General features: G+C 42.0%; 1 protein-coding gene across 4 annotated transcripts in view; it reads left to right on the top strand.

Annotated features, from left to right (window-relative positions):
- plch2a (phospholipase C, eta 2a) overlaps positions 1-26,680 on the top strand; it is a 154,621-nt gene that overhangs the window by 103,853 nt on the left and 24,088 nt on the right. For all 4 annotated transcript variants that reach the window (XM_043676012.1, XM_043676013.1, XM_043676011.1 and 1 more), the window contains 7 exons: positions 2,154-2,251; positions 3,812-3,994; positions 5,014-5,121; positions 7,535-7,659; positions 11,792-11,876; positions 13,340-13,486; positions 14,658-14,737. In XM_043676012.1, coding sequence (XP_043531947.1) covers positions 2,154-2,251; positions 3,812-3,994; positions 5,014-5,121; positions 7,535-7,659; positions 11,792-11,876; positions 13,340-13,486; positions 14,658-14,737 — 826 coding nt within the window. The remainder of the gene's footprint in view (positions 1-2,153; positions 2,252-3,811; positions 3,995-5,013; positions 5,122-7,534; positions 7,660-11,791; positions 11,877-13,339; positions 13,487-14,657; positions 14,738-26,680) is intronic.

Below are 26,680 nucleotides of genomic sequence, written 5' to 3'. Positions count from 1 at the left end.
CTCTAGCTTATCTCTCCACGCTTCAGGCTCTCTGCCTTTATTCCTGATGAAGGGCTTTTGCCCGAAACGTCGATTTTGCCTGTTCTCGGATGCTGCCTGAATTGCTGTGCTCTTCCAGCACCACTAATCCAGAATCTGGTTTCCAGCATCTGCAGTCATTGTTTTTACCTCTGCACATGTTTGGACTATGGGAGGAAACCGGAGCACCCAGAGAAAACCCACGCAGACACAGGGAGAATGTGCAAACTCCACACAGTCACCCGAGGTTGGAATTGAACCTGGGACCCTGGTGCTGTGAGGCAGCAGTGCTAACCACTGAGCCACCGTGGAACAATTTCGTTTATCTCAGAAGGATATCGATTCATTGGAACTCTTTTGCACAGACAGCAGTAAAAGCAAGCTCAGTTTACCCTTTGAAGGCTGAGATGGGTTCCTGACTAACAAGGGAGTCAAAGTTAACTGGGGTAGGCCGGATGCCACTGTCTGATCAGCTATGACCTTTTCGAATGGTAGTGCAGACTAGAAGGGCTGAATGAATAGCGGGTCAGGCAGCATCTGAAGAGCAGGAGAATCAACATTTCGGGCAGAAGATGAAAGGCTGATGCCCGAAATGTCGATACTCCTGCTCCTCGGATGCTGCCTAACCTGCTGTGCTTTTCTAGCACCACTCTCGACTCTGATTTCCAGCATCTGCAGTTCTCACGTTCTCTGAGGAGGGCTGAATGGCCTCCTCACATTCCTAATTCATGCGTTCTTCAATGCCCATTGAAAAGGATAAGACCGTAGAGAGATGTGGTTGAATAGACTGGACTGATTGAGTTCAGTTGATCAGTAAGATCACTTCCATTTAGAAAATGCCCTGTGTTGTGTTACATATGAGCTGTTTAAAAAGGTTTTGATGTATGCTACAGTCTCAGATCCCAATATGCTCTGACACCTTAGACCATTTGGAAAAGAATTGTATGAATATTAGAAAACGGGGTCAAGGACTGCAACAAGAGATGATTGAAATGGAACACAGCAGTTGTGTTCAATCTGATTTGTCCCAACATTTCTACATGGTTTCTCTTTCACTCCTCAGTCATAGGACAGGGAACCTTCTCAGCTCATGGACTCATGCCATTGAATCTTAGGAAAGGCACCTGGCTCCAGATAACATTGTGAATGTTCACTCCCAAGAAAGAGTTTAGCTCAGCAAGAGCCAGATTCAAGAACTGGCCTTGGAAGTAGCAATTTCACAGCACTCTGAGTTTTCGGTCTGTCAGTTTGAGCAGGGTAAGTTTTAGGATCTGTAACGCAGACTGCTAGATCCGAATAAAATGGCCTTTATTTAGAAATGCTTTGTCTTTACTCGAGTGAGGAGATGGCAGTGAAGAACTTTGCAAAATCTTTCCTCAGCAACTGAGATGTGTGGTCCTGGTTCCAGGTTGAAGGAGGAATTTATTTGATGGGCTGAATGACCTTTTGTGTTCCAAGTGTATCATCTTTTGTCTTAATAAAATGGCTTGGGTGGAATTGAACTTATTGAGATGTTAAATTGAGGGCTCTCTAAAGTAATTGTAAAAATATCCCATGGCACTACTTCAAAGACAAAAATGGGAGTTTTCCCACTGCCCTAGCCAATATCTGGGATGGCATAGTGGCTAGCATTGCTGCCTCACAGCATCAGGAACCCAGGCTTGATTCCAGCCTTGGGCGATTGTCTGTGTGGAATTTGCACATTCTCCCCGTGTCTGCGTGGGCTTCCTCCCACAATCCACAGATGTGTAGATTAGGTGAATTGGACTTGCTAAATGGCCCATAGTGTTCAGAGATGTGTAGGTTAGGTGAAGTATTCATGTAAATGTAGATGAATGAGTCTGGATTGGGTTACTTTTTGGAGGGTTGGTGTGGATTTGTTGGGCCTAATGGCCTGTTTCCACACTGTAGGGATTCTATGATCTATCCTCCAACCACTGATATTAAAACACATGAACTGAATATTCATCTCATTGTTATCATGGGGACTTGCTGTGTGTAAATTAGCTGCAGGATTCCTTACAACAGCAACAGAATGTACAAGTGCTTCACAGTCTGTAAAGCATTTTGCTATATCCTGCAGTTGTGAAAGGTGCTATATAAATGAAAGTTCTTCCATTTTATTCTTTTGGCAGAAGTAGCAGGCAGAAGAAGACCATGAAACTGTCCCGGGCCCTCTCCGATCTGGTCAAGTATACGAAGTCGGTCGGCATGTATGATATTGACTCTGAAGGTGAGTTGTAGTGAATTGTCATTCTAACACTTCCAAAGTCAATCAGTTTTGAGAGCAGGTAACATGAGGTAGAAATTCAGGCACATCCATTTTCGAGCGTATGGAGGGTTTGGGCACCAAATTCCAATTTCTTATCTTTATCCCACTTTGTCAGGTGGCACAATTCCTCCTGCCATACTGGGCAGTCATGTGGTGGAATTGATCACCTTGTGTCTGTGTATAGCATGCATTCAAAGGCTGAACTTTCTTTAGTCGCTTGAAAGACCCTGAGAAAAATAAATTGTTTTCCTGGTTTAAGGGCTTGCTAGAAGCTACATAGATCATAAATATGTAGGACCCTGCCCTTTGCAAACAGAAAGAACAAAGCCTTGAGGAACATCAGTTCCCTGGCGCATTCTCCATGACAACAACCTGACCACTCAGCACCCTGTTTCTCATGCAGTTTAAATTGTTGTTCCCTTTGAAGTTTGGTATTCTTTGATGAGTGCAAGATGAAAAATGTTGTGTCCTTTTGTCAGCAATTTTCTAGGATCTTGTACCAAACGGCTACATTCTGAAACCTCCTCAACCCTGAGTTTGTTTCTCATGAAAGTAGCAGGACAATCACCTATATTAAGATTATTTTGGATCTTTATTTTAATAAGCCAGACTGTAAATTGTTTCATTCCCAAACTAGCCACTGACACTGTCAGCTCATGTACTAAGTGCCCTGCTAACTGTGTAGTTTAAACGCAGAGGCAATCTCACTGGGTTGACAACTGAGCTGCTATAATTGTTGCAGTGCTCTTGGTTGAAGAGAAAGGAATGTTCAGTCAAAGGATCACATTCAAAGGAGAAAGCTGTGACATCTTCCTGTGCTATATCACTCTATGACAGCAAGCCTGTTACTATTGAGTGATCTCAGTATTTGAAGGGAGTCCCTGCAGCTTAGTTGAGGATAAGATCAGGCTTACTTGTGATATTGTGTTGTCGCAGACTCACTAACATATGAGGGATGTGATTGACACCCAAATGATCCCAGAATGTGTTTGTGAATTCATTTTGAGAGAAGGGAAGAGAATCTTAAAATTGGGGGAAACGTCCTTCTTGAAGAATGTTACCTCTTTAAGTGGATACAGCAGAATCCTGCTTAATTGTGCCTCCCATTTCTCTATTTTTTTGTGAAATTCATTCCGTCATGGGATGCTGGAATTATAAGCGAGGCTGACATTTATTGTTCACCGCTAATTTCCTGCGATTTGAGTGGCTCAGCAAAGCCATTTCAAAGGGCAGTTCAGATTCAACCACATTGCTATGGGTCTGGAATCAAATATAGGCCAGCTGTCCCCAAGAGAATGCGAGTGAGTCAGATGGATTTTACGACTATTGACAGCAGTTTCATCGTTATTACTACTGAGACTGGGTTTCGATTCCAGATTTGTCAATAATTTGAATTTAAAATCCTGCAGCTATTGTGGTGGGATTTGAATCCTTGGGCCTGAGACGTTAGTCTGAGACTCTGGGTTATTACCACAGTGACATTACCACCATAATCTCGGTTCTGCCTGCTTTGTTTCACAGTGTCGTGCAGTTGGCAGGTCTCTTCGTACAGTGAAACGAAAACCCATCAGCTCCTTCAGCAAAAGCCGCAGCAGTTTGTCCGTATGAACCAGCAGCAGCTCTCTCGCATCTACCCATCCTCCTACAGAGTGGACTCCAGTAACTTCAATCCTCAACCCTTCTGGAATGCTGGCTGCCAGTTAGGTATGGAATCAAAACAAACCCCATCCCGTCTCCCTGACAACTGTATCTTGTCCCAGTAGTCAGCTCTGGCCTAGTGCATTGTGAAGTTCTATCCAGGGAGAGGCATCAGACTCGATCATCACCAAGTGGCAGGGAGATAAATTCCGAAGCGCTGTTCTGTGAGCGATGGGGGTGGTGGGATTCGGTCCCTGAACAGAAGCAGATGTTCACTCGAGATGCAGGTCAGATACAGGCCAGTCACCTTCAAAATAAATGGCAGAGCAGGTTCACAACTGGCCTTCCAAAGGAATCTCTGGTCCCCTGCTGCAGTTGAAGTGACATTTGATCTGCCTCCTGTCTCAGCAGCTGCTCACAGAGGTGCAGGTTGGTGAAACAAAAGGAGTTGTCAGGTGCCAGCATATAGTATACCTGTCACACAGGACTGTAGACTGTAACCTTTCCGAAAGAATTTAATGGGGGAGCCTTTCCACTGACAAACATAATTTATTTTGGAAATCATCTCATTGTGAAAGTGATTGATGCAAATATATTGTTAATAAAACAGCTATCACCTGTTTCCATGTTCCAGAGAAGCACTTCGCTCCCTCACATCAATATTTCTATTACCGTGGCTTCATGACACTATGACACAGGCTGAGAGTGGGGTGTTAATAAACCCTAGTTTTTACAGAATGATCCTCCCATTGCAATTCCGTCCTGGTCAGTGTCGCACCGCCATTGCCTTATTCTTCACAGCCACTTATGTGAAGTATGTCATTAATGTGTCAGAATGATGGAGTGCTGCAATATATTATTACATCTTTTAATAGATTGCAATGTTCCCTTTTCTGGCATCATCTGGTTGGAATTCTAAGCAGTCTCCTATGAGAATTGGTAATACCATCAAGTATTCTCTGACTCCCTACAAAAGCGAACTCTTTTCTGTTGCCATCAATACCGTGATTACTTTGTTAGACATTGTAAAACGTTGTGTGCAATGCTCCAGCTCTAATGCTCTTTCTCTCTCCATCTTTCTACAGTTGCACTTAACTACCAGTCTGAAGGAAGAGTTCTGCAACTAAACAGGGCCAAGTTTAGCTCCAATGGAAGCTGTGGTTATGTCCTTAAACCCAAGTGCATGACTCAAGGTACGGAAGAGCAAACCTGTTTCCTTTCGGTGGAAGGGCAAGAGTTACATTTAGGATTAGGGAGTAGGAAGCCAGATCGAGCAGGATAGCACCAAATTCCAAGGTTTCCAAAATGTGGATTTGAATCCAGATCAAATTTAGTTAACTTGGCAGGAGGACTAGACTTCAGCAGAGATAAAGATATTCTTACCTTTTCATTCCGCATTCGATTGAAGCACACATTGAAGGGTTTAAAGGTCTCTTTGAGAAGTCATCGGGGTGCTAAAATGTGACAGACTTTATCCTAACACATGCAGAACCTCCGTTCAAATCCATTCCAGACAGAAAGCATGTCAATCTTGAAACTCTGCTAAGGATCAAACCTGACTGATCTCAATCCAGTTATGAGTGCAAGCAATTTTTTTAGCACAAAATTGCTTTACAGTTAGATACCATCTGTAACTTGCAATACAAGATATTCAGTGCACAGCGGATAATCTGCCAAAGATCACAATCCAGCTCAACAACTCTCCTGCAAGTACGAAATGATTTTGTTATTCAGCATTCGCAGATCGTTCAGCCCCACAGGGTCATACTGGTTTGTGCTCCCAACCTTTACTCATCTCATCCTGTCAGCAGAATCTTCCGTTCCTGTCTGCCTCATGCCCTGTCTTTATTACTTTCCATTTTGACTATTCACATCAACTATTCACTGTGGTGGCAAGTTCCACATTCTAACCACTCTGTTTGTAAAGCTGTTTGCCCTAAGTTCCTTACTTATTGTTTATTATTGATTATCTTGTATTTATAATTCCTAGTTTTGGTTTCCCTGACAACATGTCTTCTCTCCATCACTAGCAGCCTTGTCCCTATTATCTAGCAAAGCCAGACCAAAAAAACATGAGACCTATGAACAATTCCTTTAATCTAATGGCATTGATCATAGCTATAATGCAGAATTCTCTTTAGACAATTTAAACCTATCACCTTCAGCAATTGCATTCATTTAAATTATTGGCCATCACCAAGGTATAAATATTCACAGGAAATTTCCAGACCTATGCTTATGTCTATGTCAGATGTCAATGCTGCTATGTAGAACATTTGTCAAGACTTTGCCAACTGGCCCTGGTCAGAACTCTGAGGTCAGGTATGGAGGAGGTCAGGTGTCCAAATTCGGAACAGTGCTCCCTGCTGCATCAATCTGCTGTTTTAATTCCCTGCACCAGCTGTCCATATGGTCTGTCCCTCTCAGATTGACAATTAGTGCCAAATTATGGACAGCTTTGTGCTGTCAAACTGCAATTGCCCCCAAACAGGAAGAAATGAAGAGAGTAAAATTGACTGTTGTGTCACCAGTCTGTTTTGGGTTTAACTACACATTCTGAAGATCAGAGTGTGTAGGTTTCTCTGACACGAGCCCCCTCCTTTTCAGTCTGTGCCCAATGTATCTCCTTCACTCTGCAACCTTGCTAATGTATCCCCTTCACCCCATTCCTTGCCTAATTTATCTCTTTTTTTTCTTATTCTTAGAAACTGATTTTCCTTTTGTTGAGTTATGCTCAACTTTATTGGCATCATGTTTTTGTCTGCCCATCATCTGTATGCTCACTAATTCACATTGGCTCATGCAATGCAATGATTTGAAACCCTGGTTTTCAAATCAATTCATGGTCTAATCTCTTCAAATCTTTCTCAGCCTTGACAATCATCTGAGATTTCATTACTCCTCCAATTCTGACCCTTTGAACATTCCTGATTTTAATTGTTCCACCACTAGCAGATATGCCTTCAGCTGTCAAAGCCTATGTTCTGGAATTTTCTCCCTAAACCTCTGTACTTCCTGCTTTGTCATCTTTTAGATGCTCCTTAAAATCTCCCCCTTTGACTTTTTGTTGATCTTTCTATGTGTCAGGGTGTTGATTTTGTCTGATAACATTCATGTGAAACACTTTGAGTTGTCTCACCTTGTTCATGATGGTACATAATGCAAATTGTTACATCAGGCTGTGGACAAGGTATCGAGAGTGTGGTGCTGGAAAAGCACAGCAAGTCAGGCAGCATCTGAGGAGCAGGAGAATTGATGTTCTGACATAAACCCTTCATCAGGAATCCTGATGAATGGCTTGTGCCCGAAACGTCGATTCTCCTTCTCCTCGGATGCTGCCTGACCTGCTGTGCTTTTCCAGCACCGCAATCTCGACTCTGATCTCCAGCATCTGCAGTCCTCACTTTCTACACTGTGGGCTGGGTGTGGAGGAGGCCTTAATTATATGGATTTGACACTTTTTATTCCTGCTCCTCAGATGCTGTCTGAGCAGCTGTGCTTTTCCAGCACCACACTTTTTGACTCTGATCACCAGCATCTGCAGTCCTCACTTTCTCCTTGTCACCTTTTACAGTCTGTCCTTACTTAAGTATTGCCTTATTGCAGGTAACTTTAACCCAACAGCAGAAGACTTACTCTCTGGACAGCCAAAGAAACAGCTCGTGTTGAGGATCATCAGTGGCCAACAGCTTCCAAAACCCAAAGACTCTATGCTGGGCGACAGGGGAGAGGTAAAGCTCAATCTTGATTTCATCAAAATATAGCAGATAACAACTGTTCATGAGGCATTTCTGATTGTTGTGATGAAACTTCAGGAAGCTATCAATTCAGAACTGACAACATGACTTGCCCATTGTGCTACTGAACCACGTTTCTCAAGTCAAGCAGGGAGTGGAACTTTTCCCCCCCAAAATTCCCTCAGGCAAGGATTTCAGTTAAAGCTTTCAAACTTGAGGTTAATTGATTGTTATCAGGCAAGAGAATTCTGCATTTTAGAACCAAGCTTCAAACAGAGCTAAGTACAGGGAAGAACACACTGGTGGGAGTAGTCTATAAGTCCCTTAACATCAGTATGGTGGGACAGAGAACAAATCAAGAGATAATGAGAGCATGTAAAAAATACAGTACATTAATCATATATGACTTTAATCTTCATGTAGATTGAGAAAGTCAAATTGACAGAGGTAGCCACAAGGAAGAATTCACAGTGTAGTTTTCTAGAACAATATGTTAGGGATCAAACCAGGGATTGTGCTGTTTTGGATCTGGTAATGTGCAATGAGATACGTTCAGTAAATGAACTCAGAGTAAAAGGTCCCCTAGAAAACAGTGATCATAACATGGCATGGTTTAGAATTTAGTTTGAGGGAGAAACTTGGGTCAAAAACAACTCTTCTAACCTTAAATAAGGGTACTCATAAAGAAATAAGGGCAAGGTTAGCTGGAGTGGACTGGGAAAGGGTCTTCACAGCAAAGGTGGCTCAGGAATAGTGGTCAATGTTTCAGAAATAGTTTGTGGGTCAAAGAACGATATATCCCCATGAGAAAGATATATTCCTATGAGGAAGAAGGCCTCTAAGAGGGGGATAAGCTGAATATGTTTATCCACAGATGTTCCGGATAACATCAAATTGAAAGTACAAACATACAACATGGCAAAGATTAGTGGTAGCCAAAGAATGGAAGCATTTTAAAAACCAACAATAATAAAGAGGGAGCAAATAGACTTTAAGGGTAAACTTGTAAATAATATCAAGACAGGCAACAGGAGCTTCTTTAAACACATAAAAAGAAAGTGACAAGCCAAAGTGAACACTGGCACCTTAGTGAATGAAACTGGGGAAATAGTAATGGGGACCCAGAAAATGGAAGAGAAACTGAATAAATAATTTGTATCAGTCTTCACAGTAGAAAATACTAATAGCATTCCAAAAATACCAACAACTGAGGAGAAAGCGAAGGAGAAATGTGTATAATAATTTTCAGAGAAAATATACTAAGGAAACTAACTGGTCTAAAAGTCAAAATGTCCCCTGGACCTGATGGGTTATATCCTAGGATATTAAAGAACATCACTACAGAGACAATGGATGCATTGCTCATAATCTTCCATGAATTCTTAGATTCTGCAAAAGTGCCAGAGGATTAGAAACTGCCAATGCAATATTCCTATTCAAAAAGGCGAGGAGACATAATAATGTCAGTTAGCTTAATGCCTGTCATTGGGAAAATGGTAGAGTGTATTATAAAGGATGGAATAGCAAAGCATTGAGATGTTTGTAATGAACTAAGCAGAGTCAGTATTACTTGATGAATGAGATATCAAATACTTTGAAGAGGTAACAGCAGGATAGATAAAGGGGAAGCAGTGCATTCAAATATTTGGATTTTGAGAAGGCATTTGATAATTTACCATTTGTTAGGCTAGTTAGTAAGAGCCCATGTTGTAAGGAGGTATTGTATTAACTTGGACAGAGGATTGGCTAACTGATAGATGATAGAGAGTTAGTTCAAGGTGGGCATTTTCAGGGTGGCAATCTGTAATTTGTGGAGTGCCACAAGGGTCAGTGGTGGGACCACAATTAGTTACAAAATATATTCATGACTTGGATGATGGAAGTGAATGTACTATCTCCAAGTTTGTAGATGACACAAATATAAGTGGGAAGGCAGGTAGTGAGGATCAAACAAGCAGTCTGCAGAGGGACATGGAGAGGTTGAGTGAGTAGGTAAAAACTTGACAGAGATGTGAATTCTGCACTTTGGCAGGAAGAATAGAGGAGCTGATTTCTTTTTAAAACAGAGAAAGCTGCAATACAGAGGGATTTGGGAGTTCCCGTGCACAAAATACAAAAAGCTAGATTCTAAATTCAGCAGGAAATAAGGAAGGCAAATGGAATGTTGTATTTTACTTCAATGGGAATGAAGTATAAAAATAAATAAGTCTTCCTAAAAATATGCAAGTCTTCCTGAAACTACACTAATTAGCCCTTACTTAGGATATTGTGAACAGTATACCTTATACATAAAATATGAGTAAAAGTAACCATGGAGCTATCAGATTGTTATAAAAACCTAACTGACTGTCCATCGAGGGAAGGGCACTTACTGTCCTTACCCTGTTTTGGTCTTTATGTGACTCCAGTTCCACACTAACATGGTTATTTCAAAACTGCCCTCTGAAATAGCCCAAAATCTATTTAGTTAAATGCATCTGGGAATAGACAATAGATATTGTTCTTCAGTGAGACCCATAGTACAAGAAGAAGGAAGAAAGGTTACCAGGATGAGTCACAGAGAACTGCTCATCCCTTAGGAGTGTGTCAGAACTTTCAGGAGTTGCAGGGATGGAGAAAGTGGAGGGGCAAAAATAGGAAGTACCCTCCTTGTAAACAAAATGACATATGGGTGACACCAACTTAACAAGATGCACAGTGGTGCCAATGTAAATAGGTTGGCACTGAGGGAGTAGCAACACCTGCCAAGAATGTTAATTATGTTTCTAGCTGTTAAAAAAGTAAACAAATTTATTCATATGAAAGGGAGTTGGATATACCCACCAAGTCTCTAAGATGTAAAGTTTAACTTTCACTGGAAAAATAACATCAGAAGTAGGAGCAGGAATACACTGGCTCCTACATTTGGCAACTCAAGCATTCTGCTAGGCATGTCTTATTTCTCTATTTCAATACCATTTTTCTACACTATTCCCATATCTCTTGATATCTTTAATATTTCAGAATTTATTAGCCTCTGACTTGAGTGTACCCAATGACAGAGGCTCCATAGTCATCTGAGGGCAGAAAGTTTCCAAGATTTCCCATCCATTGGGTGAAGAAGTTCATCCTTATCTCAGCCCTGAAAGACTTACCCCTTATTCTGAGACTGTATCCCATGGTCCTAGACTCTCCATCCCAGGAAAATATCCTTCCTGCATCTACTGTGTTGAGGCCTATAAAGAAAGATGCATGCTTCAATTAGACCACCTCTCATTATTGTGGTATTCCAGAGAACACAGACCCAGTCCCTCCTCATGGGATAAGCCTGCCACTCCATGGCCAGTCTCGTGAACATTTGTACATGCCCTTTATGGCATGTATATCCTTCCTTATGGAAGGAATACAACTGTACACAATACTCCAGGTGCAGTCTTACCCAGGCTTTATACAATTGCAGCAAAATCCTTTATTCCTGAAAACCTCTAGCAAGAAAGTCCAAGTTAACCATTTGTCTTCTTATCTGCTTGCTGCACCTGCAGATTGGCTTTCAGGAACTTCTGAACAAAGACTGTGTAATGAAAGCACTGCCATTATAATTCCACCTTCTCCCAGTCTTGATTCCCAGTATCTACATCGCTCACTGAGCATACAATATGCAGGGAATGTACAATGGACAGGACAGGGCAAATAATATATAATGGATGATAAGAATACATAATGAGTAGGGGTATAATAGTTGCAGGGGGCTGAAAAATTGGATGGGGGTTATAGAACAAGGCATATATGTAATTGGTTGGGGGCAAAGTGGTGCAAGGGTGTGTTTTGGACAGGGGGAGTATTATGATGAAGGGTATAATGCACTCTTGGTGTATAATGGGAGGGAGCGTAGAGTGGATAGGTTTATTATACTGGACAGGGGCTGTACACTGGGTGGGTGGTGTATAATGGACTAAGGGAGTACAAAGGATGGAGACTACAATGGACAGGGTATGTACAATGTGTTGAATTGTATCATGCGCAGTGGTGTATAATGGATGGGGATGTATAACGGACAGGGATATATAATGAGAGGGATGAATTATGGACATGCTATGCTGTCAGCTCTAAGTTTAATCCAGGTTTTCCCATTTCTGTTGTTCTGTAGATCATTGACCCTTTTGTGGAGGTTGAAATAATCGGTCTGGCTGTCGACTGCTTTAAAGAGCAGACCAGGGTGGTAGATGACAATGGTAAGAGAACCACCAGATCTGTCACTCCCTGGAGACTCCACAGTGGCACAGGGAGAGAGGGACAACATTGGTTCGGCAGCTCAGTCAATGTGTTGAGATTGTTGTAAGCAGGTTGAACATCATAATACCACTAACACTGCATTTGAGAATTCTAACTTCCCTGAAGCTTGGCTGACTTTGGTAATGGTAATTTGTAACTGAGTCATAAGAAGCAGAAATATCCCAGGCTACACAGAGAGGGGGGAGTTTGACACTTGATTTGTGTTTGTCCATGGACAATTGGTAGGACTTCTACACTTCCATAGTTACATTTGGCTTTGAGTAAATATTTGCCAATCTTGGTGCTAATGTGAAAATTTTCCTTCAAATTCTCCTGTTAATTCTCACCAACTATTCCTCTTTTTTTAAAGTACATTCATCAGTTTTAAGAGAGCTGAGATTGGGCCTAGGGTTGGTGGAGTAGGTATGTGGTGTTAACGTTACTTGGAATCACTACCACTAGGTGGCGACAAGCACCAGCATATTGGTCAGCAAAGGGCCATCCGGCTGAGAGACAATGAGGCTCACACCTTGCAACTCCTTGAGGCTTCTCAAAGGGAGGTTCTCCTGGTGGGCATTTACCCCCTGTTGACGGCAGAGATATGAACTCAAGTGGCCAACTCAGTCATCCTGCTCTGCCTGCTAATGCATCCACCTACAGCAAACTGGAGCTTCCTCACAGTTGATCCTACTTGTTTAATAATATGGATATCTGCCTTAAATGATCTTTATAAAGTTAATAGCACCTGAATAAGTCATTAAAGGAATTTCAGAATAATGTGCAACATAATTAGGATTTCCTTTTACTGAGAGTGTGAGTCAGAAATTGGAGAAAAGGTGACAGGATCCTATGCCTGATTTTATGGGGGGGTTGTTGCAATCATGTTAATAACTCCTTGATACATTCTCAAATCTCTATCAGAGATAAATTACAGCTATACAGTGCCCCATCCCCAAAAGCACGTAAAATCTTTTTAAAAATGTAATCTTTGCTGCAGTGTAGGAACTCTTGCAAGCTCCCATGAAAAGTATTGCAATGGTGACCAAATAATCTATATTGACTGATGTTGTTTTGAAAAAGAAATATTGGCCCAGTGGAAACATCTTGTCCTCTTTAAATAATGCCATAGGACCTTTTACATCTACCTAATGGTACCATTACTTGTAAGTGTTCTTCAAAAACACAGCACCTCTAACAATGCAGCAGTCCCTCAGTGATACACACTGTAATGGTGAGCTTTCACAATGTGCTGTGATCTCTGGGAGTGTGCACACAGACCGTCTAACTCCAAGAACCACTGAGATACACCTGAACCTTCAGATCTCAAACTGTGTGGTTGTGGAGAATCCTGTCCTTTACTGGTGGGCCGACTGGCAACTTACTTTTGTGCATCTAACTGGGTGAAATTGTTGTTGTATTGCAGGGTTTAACCCGATGTGGGAGGAAACACTAGTGTTCACTCTGAATATGCCTGAACTTGCTCTTGTCCGCTTCCTTGTCTGGGACCATGATCCAATTGGCCGGGATTTTATTGGTCAAAGGACTTTGGCATTCACCAGCATGATGCCTGGTAAGTGAGAGATTACTGTGTAGTCTCAGTAACAGTATCCAGTCATTGTTTCTTTCCATAGGGAAAGGGCAGTGCCTTTTGTTGTCAGAGGATTGCTGAGTGAGTTAGTTTCGTTGGTGTTTCTGTTATATGTAGCAGGGCTGGCCTGCCCTGAGTTAGTGATAGGTCTTGAGGACAAGGAATGTCTCTCATGTCTCATTGGAGGTTTGTATAGCAACAGCAACAACATTAATGCTCTTTGTTGCTTCACCTTGCGTCTGATACAGAAAAGAAAACGCAACAGAAGCAGAATGAAAAGATGGGCATTGAGCCAGGGAAGGAAATTGTTGGAGGGATAACCAAAAGCTTGGCTAAGGACATAGGTTTTAAGGAGGATTTTAAAGGGAAGTACAAAGGGATTGAGACAGGGAATTTCAGACTAAATTGTTTCTAAGCATTGTCATTAACAAGGCTGGAGAGTATACACTGCACATAATATCATGGAGAGCACTCAAATCCAGAGGCTGAAGAATGGAGAATTTATTTGAGGGAGCAGGGAGGAATTATAGAGTTGGAGGCACTTACAGAAACGGGGAGGGCCGAGTCCATGGAAACATTTAAACATAGAGCCGTAATGTTTAAATTGGAGGTGTTGATGCCTTGCCAACTAACATAGGTCGGTAACGACAGAGGGAATTGGAATTGCAATCATATGTGGGAGCTTGTGAAGGATAGAAGGTCATCCAAGAATTCATTGGAATTGTTGAATTTGTAGGAAGCAAAGACATCCCTAAGCAGTTTAGAAACAGATGGCTGAGTTGGAGTTGAAGATGGGCACTATGATGGAGCTGGAAGTAGGCAGTCTTTCCGATGGAGACCATGTGGATTTGAATTCAATTCAGCTTTGAATAAGTTGCAAATTGTTTGAAACAGTGACGAGGGATGGGTGGTAGAGTCAGTCACTCTGCAATAGAATTTGTGACAGGAGAATCAAAGGCAATGTCTTCAGTCTTCCCGCTGTTTAGCTATAGGTAGTTGTAGCTCTAGGCTGTAAGCTTTTATCCCAGACCTTGCAATGTTTAGTCTTGAACCTGTGGTGGGGGTGGAAGGAAAAAATGTTCACATTCTTTGTACACCATACTAAGAAAACGAAAGGATACGATGTTAACCTTATTTCTTTCTCTGGTTTCAGGTTATCGGCATGTGTATCTGGAGGGGATGGAGGAGGCTTCCATCTTTGTTCATGTAGTTATCAATGACATCAGTGGTAAGGTGAGTGCATCTCATCAGAGATGTTAAAAGTTTTAAAGCTATCCCCTCTTTTGCTTTGTCGACAGTACTTGGTACTTGGTACTTGTGCTCAATGTTCGATCTGCCCCTCTTTGTGACTCAGGTGCTCATCGTCCATAGTTTGATATTCTATCCCAGTGGTGTTTTAGTAATTCTGTATGTGGCACCCCTTATCGTTCTTTCCTTTAACTGAATAATATCCAAGTGGATGGAATCAAATCTATTTCAGTGAAAACTTGGATAGGGAGAGGTAGGGAAGGCATTATCCACTTCAAGACTTGGGAGGGAGACAACCATGCCAGCTGTAACTCAGTCATTGTGCCAATTTCATTGTTTTTCTCTGTTCAGTTAACTAAATTGGCAAAATGGTTTCAGCTTTGTTCCAGTATAGAAGGAAATGATAATCATATTGCATGTTATTCTGAAATTTCTTTAATGATTTATTCAGATATTATTTACCTTTTAAAGATCATTTAAGGCAGATGTCCATATGCTTAAGCAACTAGGATCTATCCTGAGGAAACTCCAGTTTTCAGTGGGTGGATTCAATAGCTGGGCATTGGATGAATTGTCCTTTGGTTCGATGTCCCATTCTTGTGTTCAAGAAGACATTTGGTTGGTTTTCCCCACCTGCTCTAGACTGATAGAAGACTATTCTGGAGGGGACTGGCCCACCAGAACTCTCTGTGTTCTAGAAATGACTTGTTTGGCCAGTTCTACGTTGTGGAGAAGTCCTAGCTGACTGCATCACTGCGTACCAGATAAATCCTCTCACGGTCATAGCTGTGGATTAGATTTGAAATAAAAACATCTAGATCATGCATAGGCACAAAGATTCTTGGCAGCTTTCCTTGAGTTTTTCTTTTTAAAGTGTATTTGAGGTCGATAAACTGAACAAACGACTGGGATGGTGCTTATTCTAATGCAATGAGCTGCTGCTTTACCAGCAGAAATGTGAAATTATACCCACCCACCCCCTCCTGATGCTGTAATCTTTGGCTGCATCAGACCCCGCAAGGCTGGATGACTACCAACTACACAAATACACTTACATGATTACTGAGAATTCAGCAAAACAGGAGAGGTGTCGAATACAGCTCGTTAAATATGGCATTGCGTTTCTCTGCTAAAAATGCCACCCTTTCCAATAAAAATCAGGAAACAGAGTGTTGGGTCTATTTTAATTAAGAGACATCTGTGCTAAAGGAGGCAGGAAATAAGGTGATGATTAAAATCAGTCTCATTCACTTGGTTCTGTCAAAGCAAAATGCTTACAGACAAGACATCTGGCAATACCACAAGTGACAGAAGGAATAGATCTAATCAGTTGTAGGTAATATTTTTGAGACAAATGGAAATTGTTTTTTTGATGGTGTGCTCTCCAAGATTAGAATGCAGCTTTGGTTCTTTCTTTCTCAGAGATGTTCTTGTAGGCTGCTTTGCTTTGTATCCTGCCAGTGAATGCTTAAGTCAAATCTATATTAGATTGACAGTGCTTGAGCTGAATTGAAAATCAGTGTTATTTTAGACGAGGGAACAATGTCAGAACATATCAAATTGAATAACAAGTTTGTTAACAACCCATTCCATAAGCAAAGGTGACAACCCTATAATGTGTTTTCTCAGCATGTGCCATACACGTTGTTAGCATGTAAAGACAAGAAACAATTTTGTTTCAGTACCTCTTTAGCCTTCTCAACTGTTCTCCTCATCCTTTCTGTGTTTTTTTTTGTTCTGTTTCTGTCTTCATTGTTCGGATGTGGATATCGCTGGCAAGGCCAACATTTAATTCCCAACCTTAGTTGCCTTTGAGATGGTTGTGCAGCCCACTGCCTGTGTGGTAAAGATAGCCTCACAATGCTGTTAGACAATGAGTTCTAGAATTTTAACCCCATAGCAACAAAGGAATGGCAAGCTGGGATTTTGTGTGACTGACAGAGGAGCTTCCCATGCAACTGCTGCCCTTGCCCTTTTAGACAATGGTGGTGGCAGGAATGGGGCACGTTACTGAAAATACTTGACAAGCTGTTCTGGTGTATTCTGTAGATGGTACAGAGTGCAGCAACAGTGCACCAGAGGTGAAGGGAGCTGATATGTAGATTGTGGGTGAGGTAGCTATCAAGTGGATAGTTTTGACCTAGACTAGATAGTGTTGAACCCCTTGAATGGTCTTGCTCCTCGAGATGAATGTTAGATATTTGGGATTATATGACTCTCCTGCTAGAAACGAGTTAGGCTGAGGGATGAACTGATGAAGATAGTTAAAATTATAAAAGTGATTGATAGGGAAAGTGAATATTTTCATGTTTTCCAAAACAAGGAGTCACCAATGTAAGATATTTGTTGTAAAGTTGGACCAGTTATTTAAATACTGTAACTATAAGTACAAGCCAGACCCTGGGAAATATGTTGGAAAAACTCAGCAGGTTTGGCAGCTTCTGTGGAGAGAAATCAGCATTACCATTTCGGGTTCAGTGACCCTTCAGAAGGTTCTGAGCAAGGATCACTGAACACAGAATGTTATCACTGATTTCACTCTACAGATGATGCCAGACCTGCTGAGTTTTTCCAGTAATTTCTATTTTTGTTTCTGATTGACAGCAACCGCAGTTCTTACTGGGAAATCTAGAATGAACAACTCGCCTCCAGACTCTCCAAAACCTGTCTGTCATATACACAGAGTAGAAGTCAGGAGTTTGATAGAAAATTCTTCACTTACCTGGATGAGTGTAGCTCTAATATCATTCAAAAAGCTTGACACTATTCAGGACACAGCAGCTCTCAGTCACCACCATAAACATTCACCCTGTCAACCACAGTCACACAGTGACAACCGCATGTACTACCTACAAGGTACACTTCAGTAACTTAGCAAGGCTCCTTTAACAGCACCTTCCAAATCCCCAATCTCTACCAACTGAAAGGATAAGGGCAGCAAAAGCATATGAAAATATCACCACCTTCTAGATTCTTCCAACCAGCATCAATCCTGACGTGAACCTGTATCACAATTCCGTAACTGCCATTGAACCAAAAACCTGGAATTTCCTCCCTATCAGTGTGTTGGGTACTCCTAACCATATGGACTGCAACAATTCAAGAAAGTTGCTTATTACCGCTTCTCAAGGAAATTAGTGCTGGACAACATATGCTGGTCGATTCAGAGATAATCACCATTCTATGAGTGAAGAAAATAAGTCACAAATCTAACAGGGAATTCAAGATAAACATATTTATGATTAGATTCCTTAGAGTGTGGAAACAGGCCCTTCGGCCCAACAAGTCTACACCAACCCTCAGAACAGCAACCCACCCAGACCTATTCCCCACACCTAACACTATGGACAGTTTAGCATGGTCAATTCACCTAACCTGCACATCTTTGGACTGTGGGAGGAAACTGGAGCACCCGGAGGAAACCCACGCAGACACTGGAAGAATGTGCAAACTCCACACAGATAGTTTCCCAAGGTGGGAGTTGAACTCGGGTCCCTGGTGCTGTGAGGCAGCAGTGCTAACCACTGAGCGATCGTGCCAACCTTTATGCAGATATGTTTTATATCCTTCAATGGGACATGGGTGTGGCTTTCTAGGACAGCATTCAATACCCCCTTTGAATTGTTCTGAAGATGTTGATGGTGAGCCAGTATCTTTAACCGCTAGAGTCTGGGATGGGGAAAAGTATTCAGAAAGGAATGCTATTAGGAAGGGATTTTCAGGGTTTGACGCAGCCACAGCGTAGGAATGGTAATAGTGTTCCAAGTCAAGATGGGTGCGAATACAGAACACCTTACTGTTCACTTCCTGCAGTGTAGACCCAGTTAAAGGGGAGCAAGGAATCAAAGAATATGCTGATGGGGTTTGATGAAGTATGGTGGGAGGAGGCTTGTATGGAATATAAACAGTGAATGAGCTAGTTGAGTCGAATATCTGTTTCTATGCTGTAAACTTGATGGAATTCTATGGGGTACAGGTTAACTTCTTCAGCTCAATCTACATCAGACATTTTTCTCTCTCACCACCTTGATTAATTGGGCAAAATGTATGCATCAGTTTTCTTGATGTAACTAGATAATTGCCTTAGTCAAAAAGAACATCTTGTTTTTGAAGCTGTTTAGCAAAAGCCTATTCAGGCGTAAGGCAGCCTCAAAATCACAGATGCACATTATCACTGGAACATCATTGCAATCTTCCAGATCTATTTACTGTCAAATAAGGATTGTCAAAAGACATTAAACCTCGTGGATTGTTGTATTATTGTATTTATTTTAGACATGCTGGTGCAGGGGAGTACATTGGTAGAGTAGAAACGTGGGTGAGTAGGTGGAACACTGTGTACATTCATTAATGGCAAATGTATTTGAAAGTACATTGACAGAGACTTTTTCACTTATAATTAAATCAGATTGCTCCTTTGTGGACGCCTCAAAGAGGTTTGCAGTGGAAGGGAATGTAAATGAGTCCAATTCTGTCAGTTGAGTTTCTGATCAATTCTTTTTTTTTCTTTGAAGCTTCCATCCCCCTTCTATTTATGATATTTTTTTCTTCTCTGTAATCCTATTTTATTGGCTGAATTGTTGTCCATATGTGTTTTTGAGTGAAGTCTTTTTTCCGTGTGGCATCAAATTTGGTTATGTTCCAGTCGCATTCTTGATCATTTTTCAACTCTACTGTCCTGCAGAAGTAGCCTCAAAGGCTTCTCATTTGTGAGGAGTTTACTTGGACATGAAAAAGAGTATAGAAGAGTTGCTTGAAATGGAAGAAGGTGCTTAGGTGCCATGTGCAAATATCTAGTACCTTCCCTGGTGCAAACTCAATGCCAGCTCTCTCAATAAATCAGTTCCTTTGATGTCATAGGCACTTGACTAAGAATGATTTGTGAGTTCAAGTTTCACTGCAAAGACTTAAGCACATGATCAAAGTTAACAAACCCAGCACAACATTGATGGGCGCCTGCAGATTCACAGGTGCTGCCCTTCATGTGAGGAGTGAAGTCAAGGGTCCATTTGCCTATTTTGGTAATTCAGATGTTTGCCAAATGTCTTGAAACGTTGGGAAATACTCTGAGGCAGCAATCTCTCTCCCCCTGTACCCTTCCCCTACCAATTAAGACCACTGGGTATAGGCTATGTGGCCATTTATTTCATTGATGTTTGTCAGTTCATGCTCTGTCCAAACTGGCTGCTGAGCTTGTCGACATAATGACAGTGATTGATTATAAAGTAATTCAATGTGCGTGAAGCATTTCAAGACATTTCTGAGAGGTGTATTCAGGGGCTGTACAACACAAATTCTCTTTCTTCCTGTGGCTGTCTGCTGCCACTGTTTCTAGAATAAATATTGACAAAGATTCAATGCAGTATTTATTAACCCTATAACACTGTCACATGGCTGTATGCTGGAAATTGGTTTCACTGCTGGTAAGTAGACTCTAATTTCAATCTCAGTGGCAGCAGGTTGTAATTTTAATCCCAGTCCAAGTATTAATGTTACCCATCTGAATATGCCAACTTTATGTAGATCCAGTTTTGGCATGTCTGCGTTAATGTAGCTGAGTTCTTATACACATTATTGATACCAATAGAGGGGAGCTCCAGATTTTCAACACTGGTGCCTAATATAACACGTAAACTGGATTAACATGTCATCAATGATACCAGTGACTTGCAGTCAGCAGTACGGTGGAACATTGAGACGAGCCCCTGCTATCGCAGAGATGTTTTAAGATGTATCCCTGTATGTCTTGTCAGATTGTTGTAAGCGCTATAGCGGCAATGTTGATGTCCTGTTTGCAAGATCTGTTTTCTTACCAACTTTCACTTTGTCTGTTTGTGATTTACAGTGCAACTCTCTCTGTTAAACCTCTACTTTCACACGCTCAGAGTTTTTAGGAGCCCTGAAGGTGCCTGTCCTGACTCAGGGAAGGTGTAGTGAGACCAATCACAAAGCTGCATGTTTCTCTGCTAGTGTCATCATGAGTATTGATGTTTCTGTTTGCTTTGACACAACACTCTCAGCTCATGTATGGATTTGAATGTTATCCAGTGCCTCTGTGCTTGCCCATTTTACCTGCACTAATCCTCCGACTTGCAGATTCAGGATTTTTATTTTGGTATATACTGTGTACATGTTTTACAATCACTAATGGAGAATGCACTGACAGATCCAGGGTGCAATAGATGAGACAAATGACCAACTTGGTGCTAAGAGTTGACTCCTGAAAAGGCAGCCTCACTCCTTGGTCCAGTTATATACGGTTGGGGTTTGGACAATTGAAATTCTGTTACAGGATCTGAGCCATCATTACTTCAGCTGCAGATTCAATGTATCTTTCTTAACCTTGCAATTATTCGAAACAATCAAATCCAATATTTGGGATTTTTGTGGTTCTGGTTGACTGGCTAAGTCAGACCTGACCTTGCCACAGTCTGTGTGACTGCATCCACTTGATTAGGGCTGTGGCTAAGCATAAACCTAAAGGGGACTGAAGTTTAGCAGATGTTTAGATGAGCAATCAATGTTTCTGTTGTCAATTGGAAATCCTAAGACATGCTTCATTACAGCAAACTTGTATAAAACCTTGTTCCGTTTGGGAACATAGCATAACGGCAACAATTATGTGAGACTTGAGACTACAGTATTAACTGTGCTGAGCATTAAACACATTTGTCACTTTAGGGCATCCTTCAGTCACACTTGGGCAGAAGTTTCAATTTCTCCCACTTCCTCCTAAAAAGCCAGACAATTCTTTCATGTTTTAGGTCATGTGTCTCTGGGATTTTTTGCCAATGATTCCCAATTTGCCTCAGCAGCTTTTTGAACTGGCTATGGATTGAAATCAGCAAAGGTTCACCTCTCCCCTCTGGCCTTCAGCCAGTATGGGGTCAGTGGGTCTCTTACTGTCTTCCCCTCCCTTTGGAGTAACCTGTGAATTATCATGGTGTCTAGGGTGGCACACAAGCAATGTAGTAATATTTGCTTTTACTGCTATGACCTTGCCTCAATCTTCATTATTAGAGAGTTACAGAGTGATATTTTACTAAACCACAGCAGAAAGGGACCATTCCTCCCTTATCTCCCATCATTCTTTCAAAGTTGGAGTTGGAGTTATAATGACCATTTGGTTTGTTGTGGAGACCCTTATTCTCCACAGCATAGGACAGCTTTAGAAACCAGAAAGAAATGTGACTGCTCTGATCCCAGGTTGTTAATTGCTTAGCCTCTGAAATAGAAGTCATTGGTAGTCATTGGTAAAATATTGGATAAGCTCATGAAAAATTAAATGGCCAAAATCCTTGAGAAATTATTTTCAAAGCCTACACTTCAGCCCCTGGATCTGCCTAATTTGTATTTGAGCATTGCTTTTGTTTTTAAGAAAAGAAACATAAATCTCTGGCTCTTGAATCACTGTCCTTTTGATTCAAGAATCTGTGTTTTTTTTTAAATCTCATTACAGCATGGTTTAATTTAGCTATGCCAAAGGTGGCTACCACACATTTTTTCAACAACTATAACTGGATTTTCACCAGAATTCATATTGGCTGCACACCAACTTCCACCAAACATCTTTCACTGGTAACTAACTAAAGGCCCTCCAAGGGCTATGCATTTTTTTTCCCCATTCTAAAGGATACCTGGGATTGTCCCCTGCCCTCCTCACAGCCTCACCCCTTTCCCTTTAATGGGAATTTTATGCCAACACGGGCCCGTGGAAATTTGGGAAGAATGTATCCAAAGGAAAAGCTAGGTTGCAGGAAGAGTAGGAGAGCAAGAAAGTGGTGGAACTAACTATGATCCACAATATTCAGGGTGAAGCAGGTGGGATGTGATAGATCTGATGTCAGTGGAATAGTAGCTTGGATAATATCACTGGGATTCAAGGAGGTGACCCTCTGTGTAACAACACGAAAGCAAAGGCAGTGACAGAAACAAAAAGTCCTGGAGGTAGTCAGCAGGTCGAGCGGCATCAGAGAGAGAAAAACAGAACTAACATTTTGGGTTAATTACATTTCATCAGAGTCGTTCTGATTGTCCCTCTACAGTTGCCACCTGACCATGTTTTTTGGTTAAGTTCCTCTGCTTTTTAAGAGCACATGGAAGAAATAGTCAATCTGCTACAGTCTAAGTTTGAAGAGACTCCAGCTTTAGGATCAAATAGAGGCCCTTCAGCCTATTTAGCCATTTAATTAGATCATGGCTGATCTAACTCTCAACATTATTCACTCAGTTCTCCTCCAGGTGCCTTGATACCAATACCTAATAAAAGTCTCTCCATCTCAATCTTGACAGATCTATTATCGCCCAGCCATTTTGGGGGAGATGATTTCAAATTTCATCCACTCTAATGAGTTCTTCTAAAATTCTGAAACACCTTGATCAAGTCAACCCTCACTTTTCTGGACTTGAGGCTAGCACGCTTCCATTTCTTAAGCCGGCCTGTGCTGCTGTCACTCACCTCTTGGACTGCGGTACATGCATAGTATCCCCCCTGCAATGACAGACCGATGACCAATTGTGCTTGTGACTGATCATCCCAGGTCCTGTCACAAGCCTTCAGCTCTTTAGCACACTGTACCAGCCTTCCATCCACAGCAGAGCTTTGATTAAGGCAAATGTTTAGTCAGCAGCTTCTAGGGACTTGTCCCAAAGCGTTTGCTTCTTCCATTCTTGTGAGGCTACTGAGAGGCTAGAATTATTGGGAGAGACTCAACAGCTTAGGACTCTATTCACACTACAAAAGAGAAACCCTGAGAAATGATCTAAAGAGGACTTTACAATTAAGCAGGGGTTTGATCTGATGAAGAAAACAAAGATGTTTTAGTCTGTGGACAGCCCAAAACTAGGGGTCACAAATATAAGCTAGTCATTCATAACTCCAATAAAATAAATAAAACATCAGAATGGTGGGAAAACAGAGCAATTGAAGTAAATAGACTAGATGTCTTTAAGGTGAAGCTACTTAAACACGTGACCCTGGAAACTGGAATTCCTGCCTCCCTCAGCCAATTCTCCACAGCCCAGATAGAGGTTGATCTGAGATTCAAGATTTTAACTCAAATCTATTTTTGTCATAAAATGAATAGAATATCGAAGCCAAGAAGTTGTGAGGAACCTATACAAAAACCCTATAAGACCTCAGGTAGAGTAATGTTATAATATTGAATTCCAGCTGGTAGGATGATATTTAGAGATGGTGCAGCCTGATTTGCAAATACAGTAGAAATACTTCAAAAACTGACAATTCTTTTGATTTGACCAACGCAGATTAAAAGATTTAAAACAGCGGGCAGGAGAAACTGCTTCACAGTGGCTTAGCTTTTGATGTCAATTGGAATAATAATTGCACCTCAGTAAAGCAGATTGTTGATTCGCTGTCACTTATTTCACAGCGTTGTCCAAAATAAATACCGTCAAGGCTCGAACTAATTGCAGAGTTAATGATCGAGAGGATTTTTATTTCAGACAAGGGGAGGTTAGGTTTGGGCATCTGCAGAGAGTTAAGCTCCTAAATATGACATTGGGTTGGGGAGATGGAATTCATCCATTGCAGGTACGTTTGAAGACATTGTGGGGAACCCTGCGCAGCTCTGAGGTAAGCCATTTAAATATTCAAACAGGTCATGAAGCTCTGTTTCAATCAAGGATTCTGGTTTAACGGCCTATTCCCTGAGCCATCAGCAACTCGCTGGGGTCACTGAGGCCAGTGTACACTGGAAACTACATGTTCAGTGAAAGGGGAGGACTCTCAAGTCCGTGCATCAGACCTGGGCAAGGTGAAAGGGACTGATCTTCACAGCACGACACAGGCAACGTTTTGAGTGCAGGACAGATGATTGTCATTTTCTTCAAAATCACTTCAGCTTCACTTCACTCACTTCCCAAGTGCTCCCCCGCTGCCAGCCGCTAGCACAGAATAGGAGCAAATGAGACTGCTCTACCTTGCACATCTCGCAAACTGTAACATCAGCAGGAAAAGCCTCAGCATCGATTATCCTTCTTCAGCAACGTTCTACATGACAAAGGAGATGGACAGTGAGCTCCAGCTCCAGCCAGGCATGTCCCAGCCAGGCCCCACCAACCCCACCCGAAGATCTGGGTTTACATTGGGAGGAGCTGGGTGGGATCACTAATGCCTCACAAAGTTCAGAATTTCATTTCAGGTCATTGCTGACATCAGCAGCCTCCAGAAATACCAGCTCCTTCCCCTGTGACCCATTAATGCAAACGTTTTCTGCAGCCAACATCTTGCCACTGCAGCGGGCTGCCCCTCCTGGGTGCTGCCACTCCTGCCACTCCAGTGGGCTGCCCCTCCTGGGTGCTGCCACTCCAGCGGGCTGCCCCTCCTGGGTGCTGCCACTCCTGCCACTCCCGTGGGCTGCCCCTCCTGCCACTCCAGCAGACTGCCCCCTCCTGGGTGCTGTCTCTTTGCCCTAGTTTGTGTGCTCTGTGTTCCTGTAGGAGGAGAGAAGGCAGAAAGTTATGAATGTTCGAAATGGCTTGTTTGTGTGCGCAGCAGGGAAGGATGACGATTACAGAGGCTGAGTGCGATGCGTGAGTGCGAGAGGGCAATACGGTGAGGGTCAGCGTGAATGCTGGCTTTGAATCTGTAAATGTGAGGTGCTGGGGTAGAGAAATGAGGGCAGCTGCAAGTTGTTGTTTTCAGGAGAATGCTCAGAAAGTCAGTTTAGGGGTTGGTTCTGAAAATTGGTTTGCTTCTCCCCCGTCCAGTTTGTTAGAAGTCCAATATACTTTGTAGTGTGTTTACGTTGGAGGACCACAGTTTTGCTGATTTTCACGGTCACTTGCAGCCATTTTGGTTTGGAGAACTGATCCTCTTTTGCATGTCTTCTGGAAAGATCATCTCATTGATCTCACAGCAGAGCATCTAATAGTGAGACGCCCAGGATTAAGCCTCACCAGGTCTCCCTTCCATTGCCTCGAAACCTCATGTGCAAATGAGCCATTGTAACCCATGCATTGGTATGTTTAATTCAAAACCCCTCCTTTGACAGACTTGGCACTCTATCCCACTCACTCCTCGATCCCACCCACTCCTGCCCCATTGGTCCAGAAACCTAGAAGTGGGACGGTAATAGTATGGTTCAGTTAAACAGCAGAGTTCAATGTCAGAAACTTAAATTTTGAAACATCTACCCTTGATCAACATTGATGGTTAGATTGACTTGATAATCGAAAATGGTATTGAAAAGACGAAACAAGTCGGTAAAGGTGATTGGAACAGTTAACTTTTTCCAGAGCGTAACATGGAACCTGTGTGTATTGACCAGAGGCTAAGCTCTTTGTTTCAGTCCAGAGGCACATGGATGAAACATCAAGCAGATAGATACCTCCCATAAAGGCAAACCTGAAAGTCAGCTAGCAGCAGAAACCACTTGGGACTGAGACCCTTATCCATGTTCCTATTACCTATCGACTTAGTTATTCAAATGTTCACCTACTGACCTTCCAGCTTGCACCCTACTTAACCCTGAGTTTGACTAACATATTGTTGTCTGTGTCCTAACTCAGTCTAAATCACCCTTCACCCCTTTGCTTTCTGACCTCCACGAGACTCTGATCCAACAATACCTCCATTTGATAAGTCATATCCTTATTTTAAAATTTCTGCATGGCCTTGCTTCTGTCGTCTCTTCCATCCCTACGACTGTCCAAGATATCAGCACCCTTCCAAATGTGGCTTGTTATTCATCCCCAATTTTCACTGTGCCACCATTGACACACCCTAAGCACTCTCCACCTCTCTCTCATCCTTGAAGACACACTGTGAAACCTGATTCTGCCCAAGACTTTGGCTATCTGTCTTTTTCTGTGGCTTGACATTACATTTTATTCAGTAACGATCCTATGAAAACCTTTGGGACATTTTACTGCATTCAAGACACTATATAAAGGGAAAGTTTTTTG

Source organism: Chiloscyllium plagiosum, chromosome 34, assembly GCF_004010195.1.
Source record: "Chiloscyllium plagiosum isolate BGI_BamShark_2017 chromosome 34, ASM401019v2, whole genome shotgun sequence".
NCBI classification, from domain to species: domain Eukaryota; kingdom Metazoa; phylum Chordata; class Chondrichthyes; order Orectolobiformes; family Hemiscylliidae; genus Chiloscyllium; species Chiloscyllium plagiosum.
Note: the sequence above shows the minus strand (reverse complement) of the source record. Positions and strands in the feature narration are given on the sequence as shown.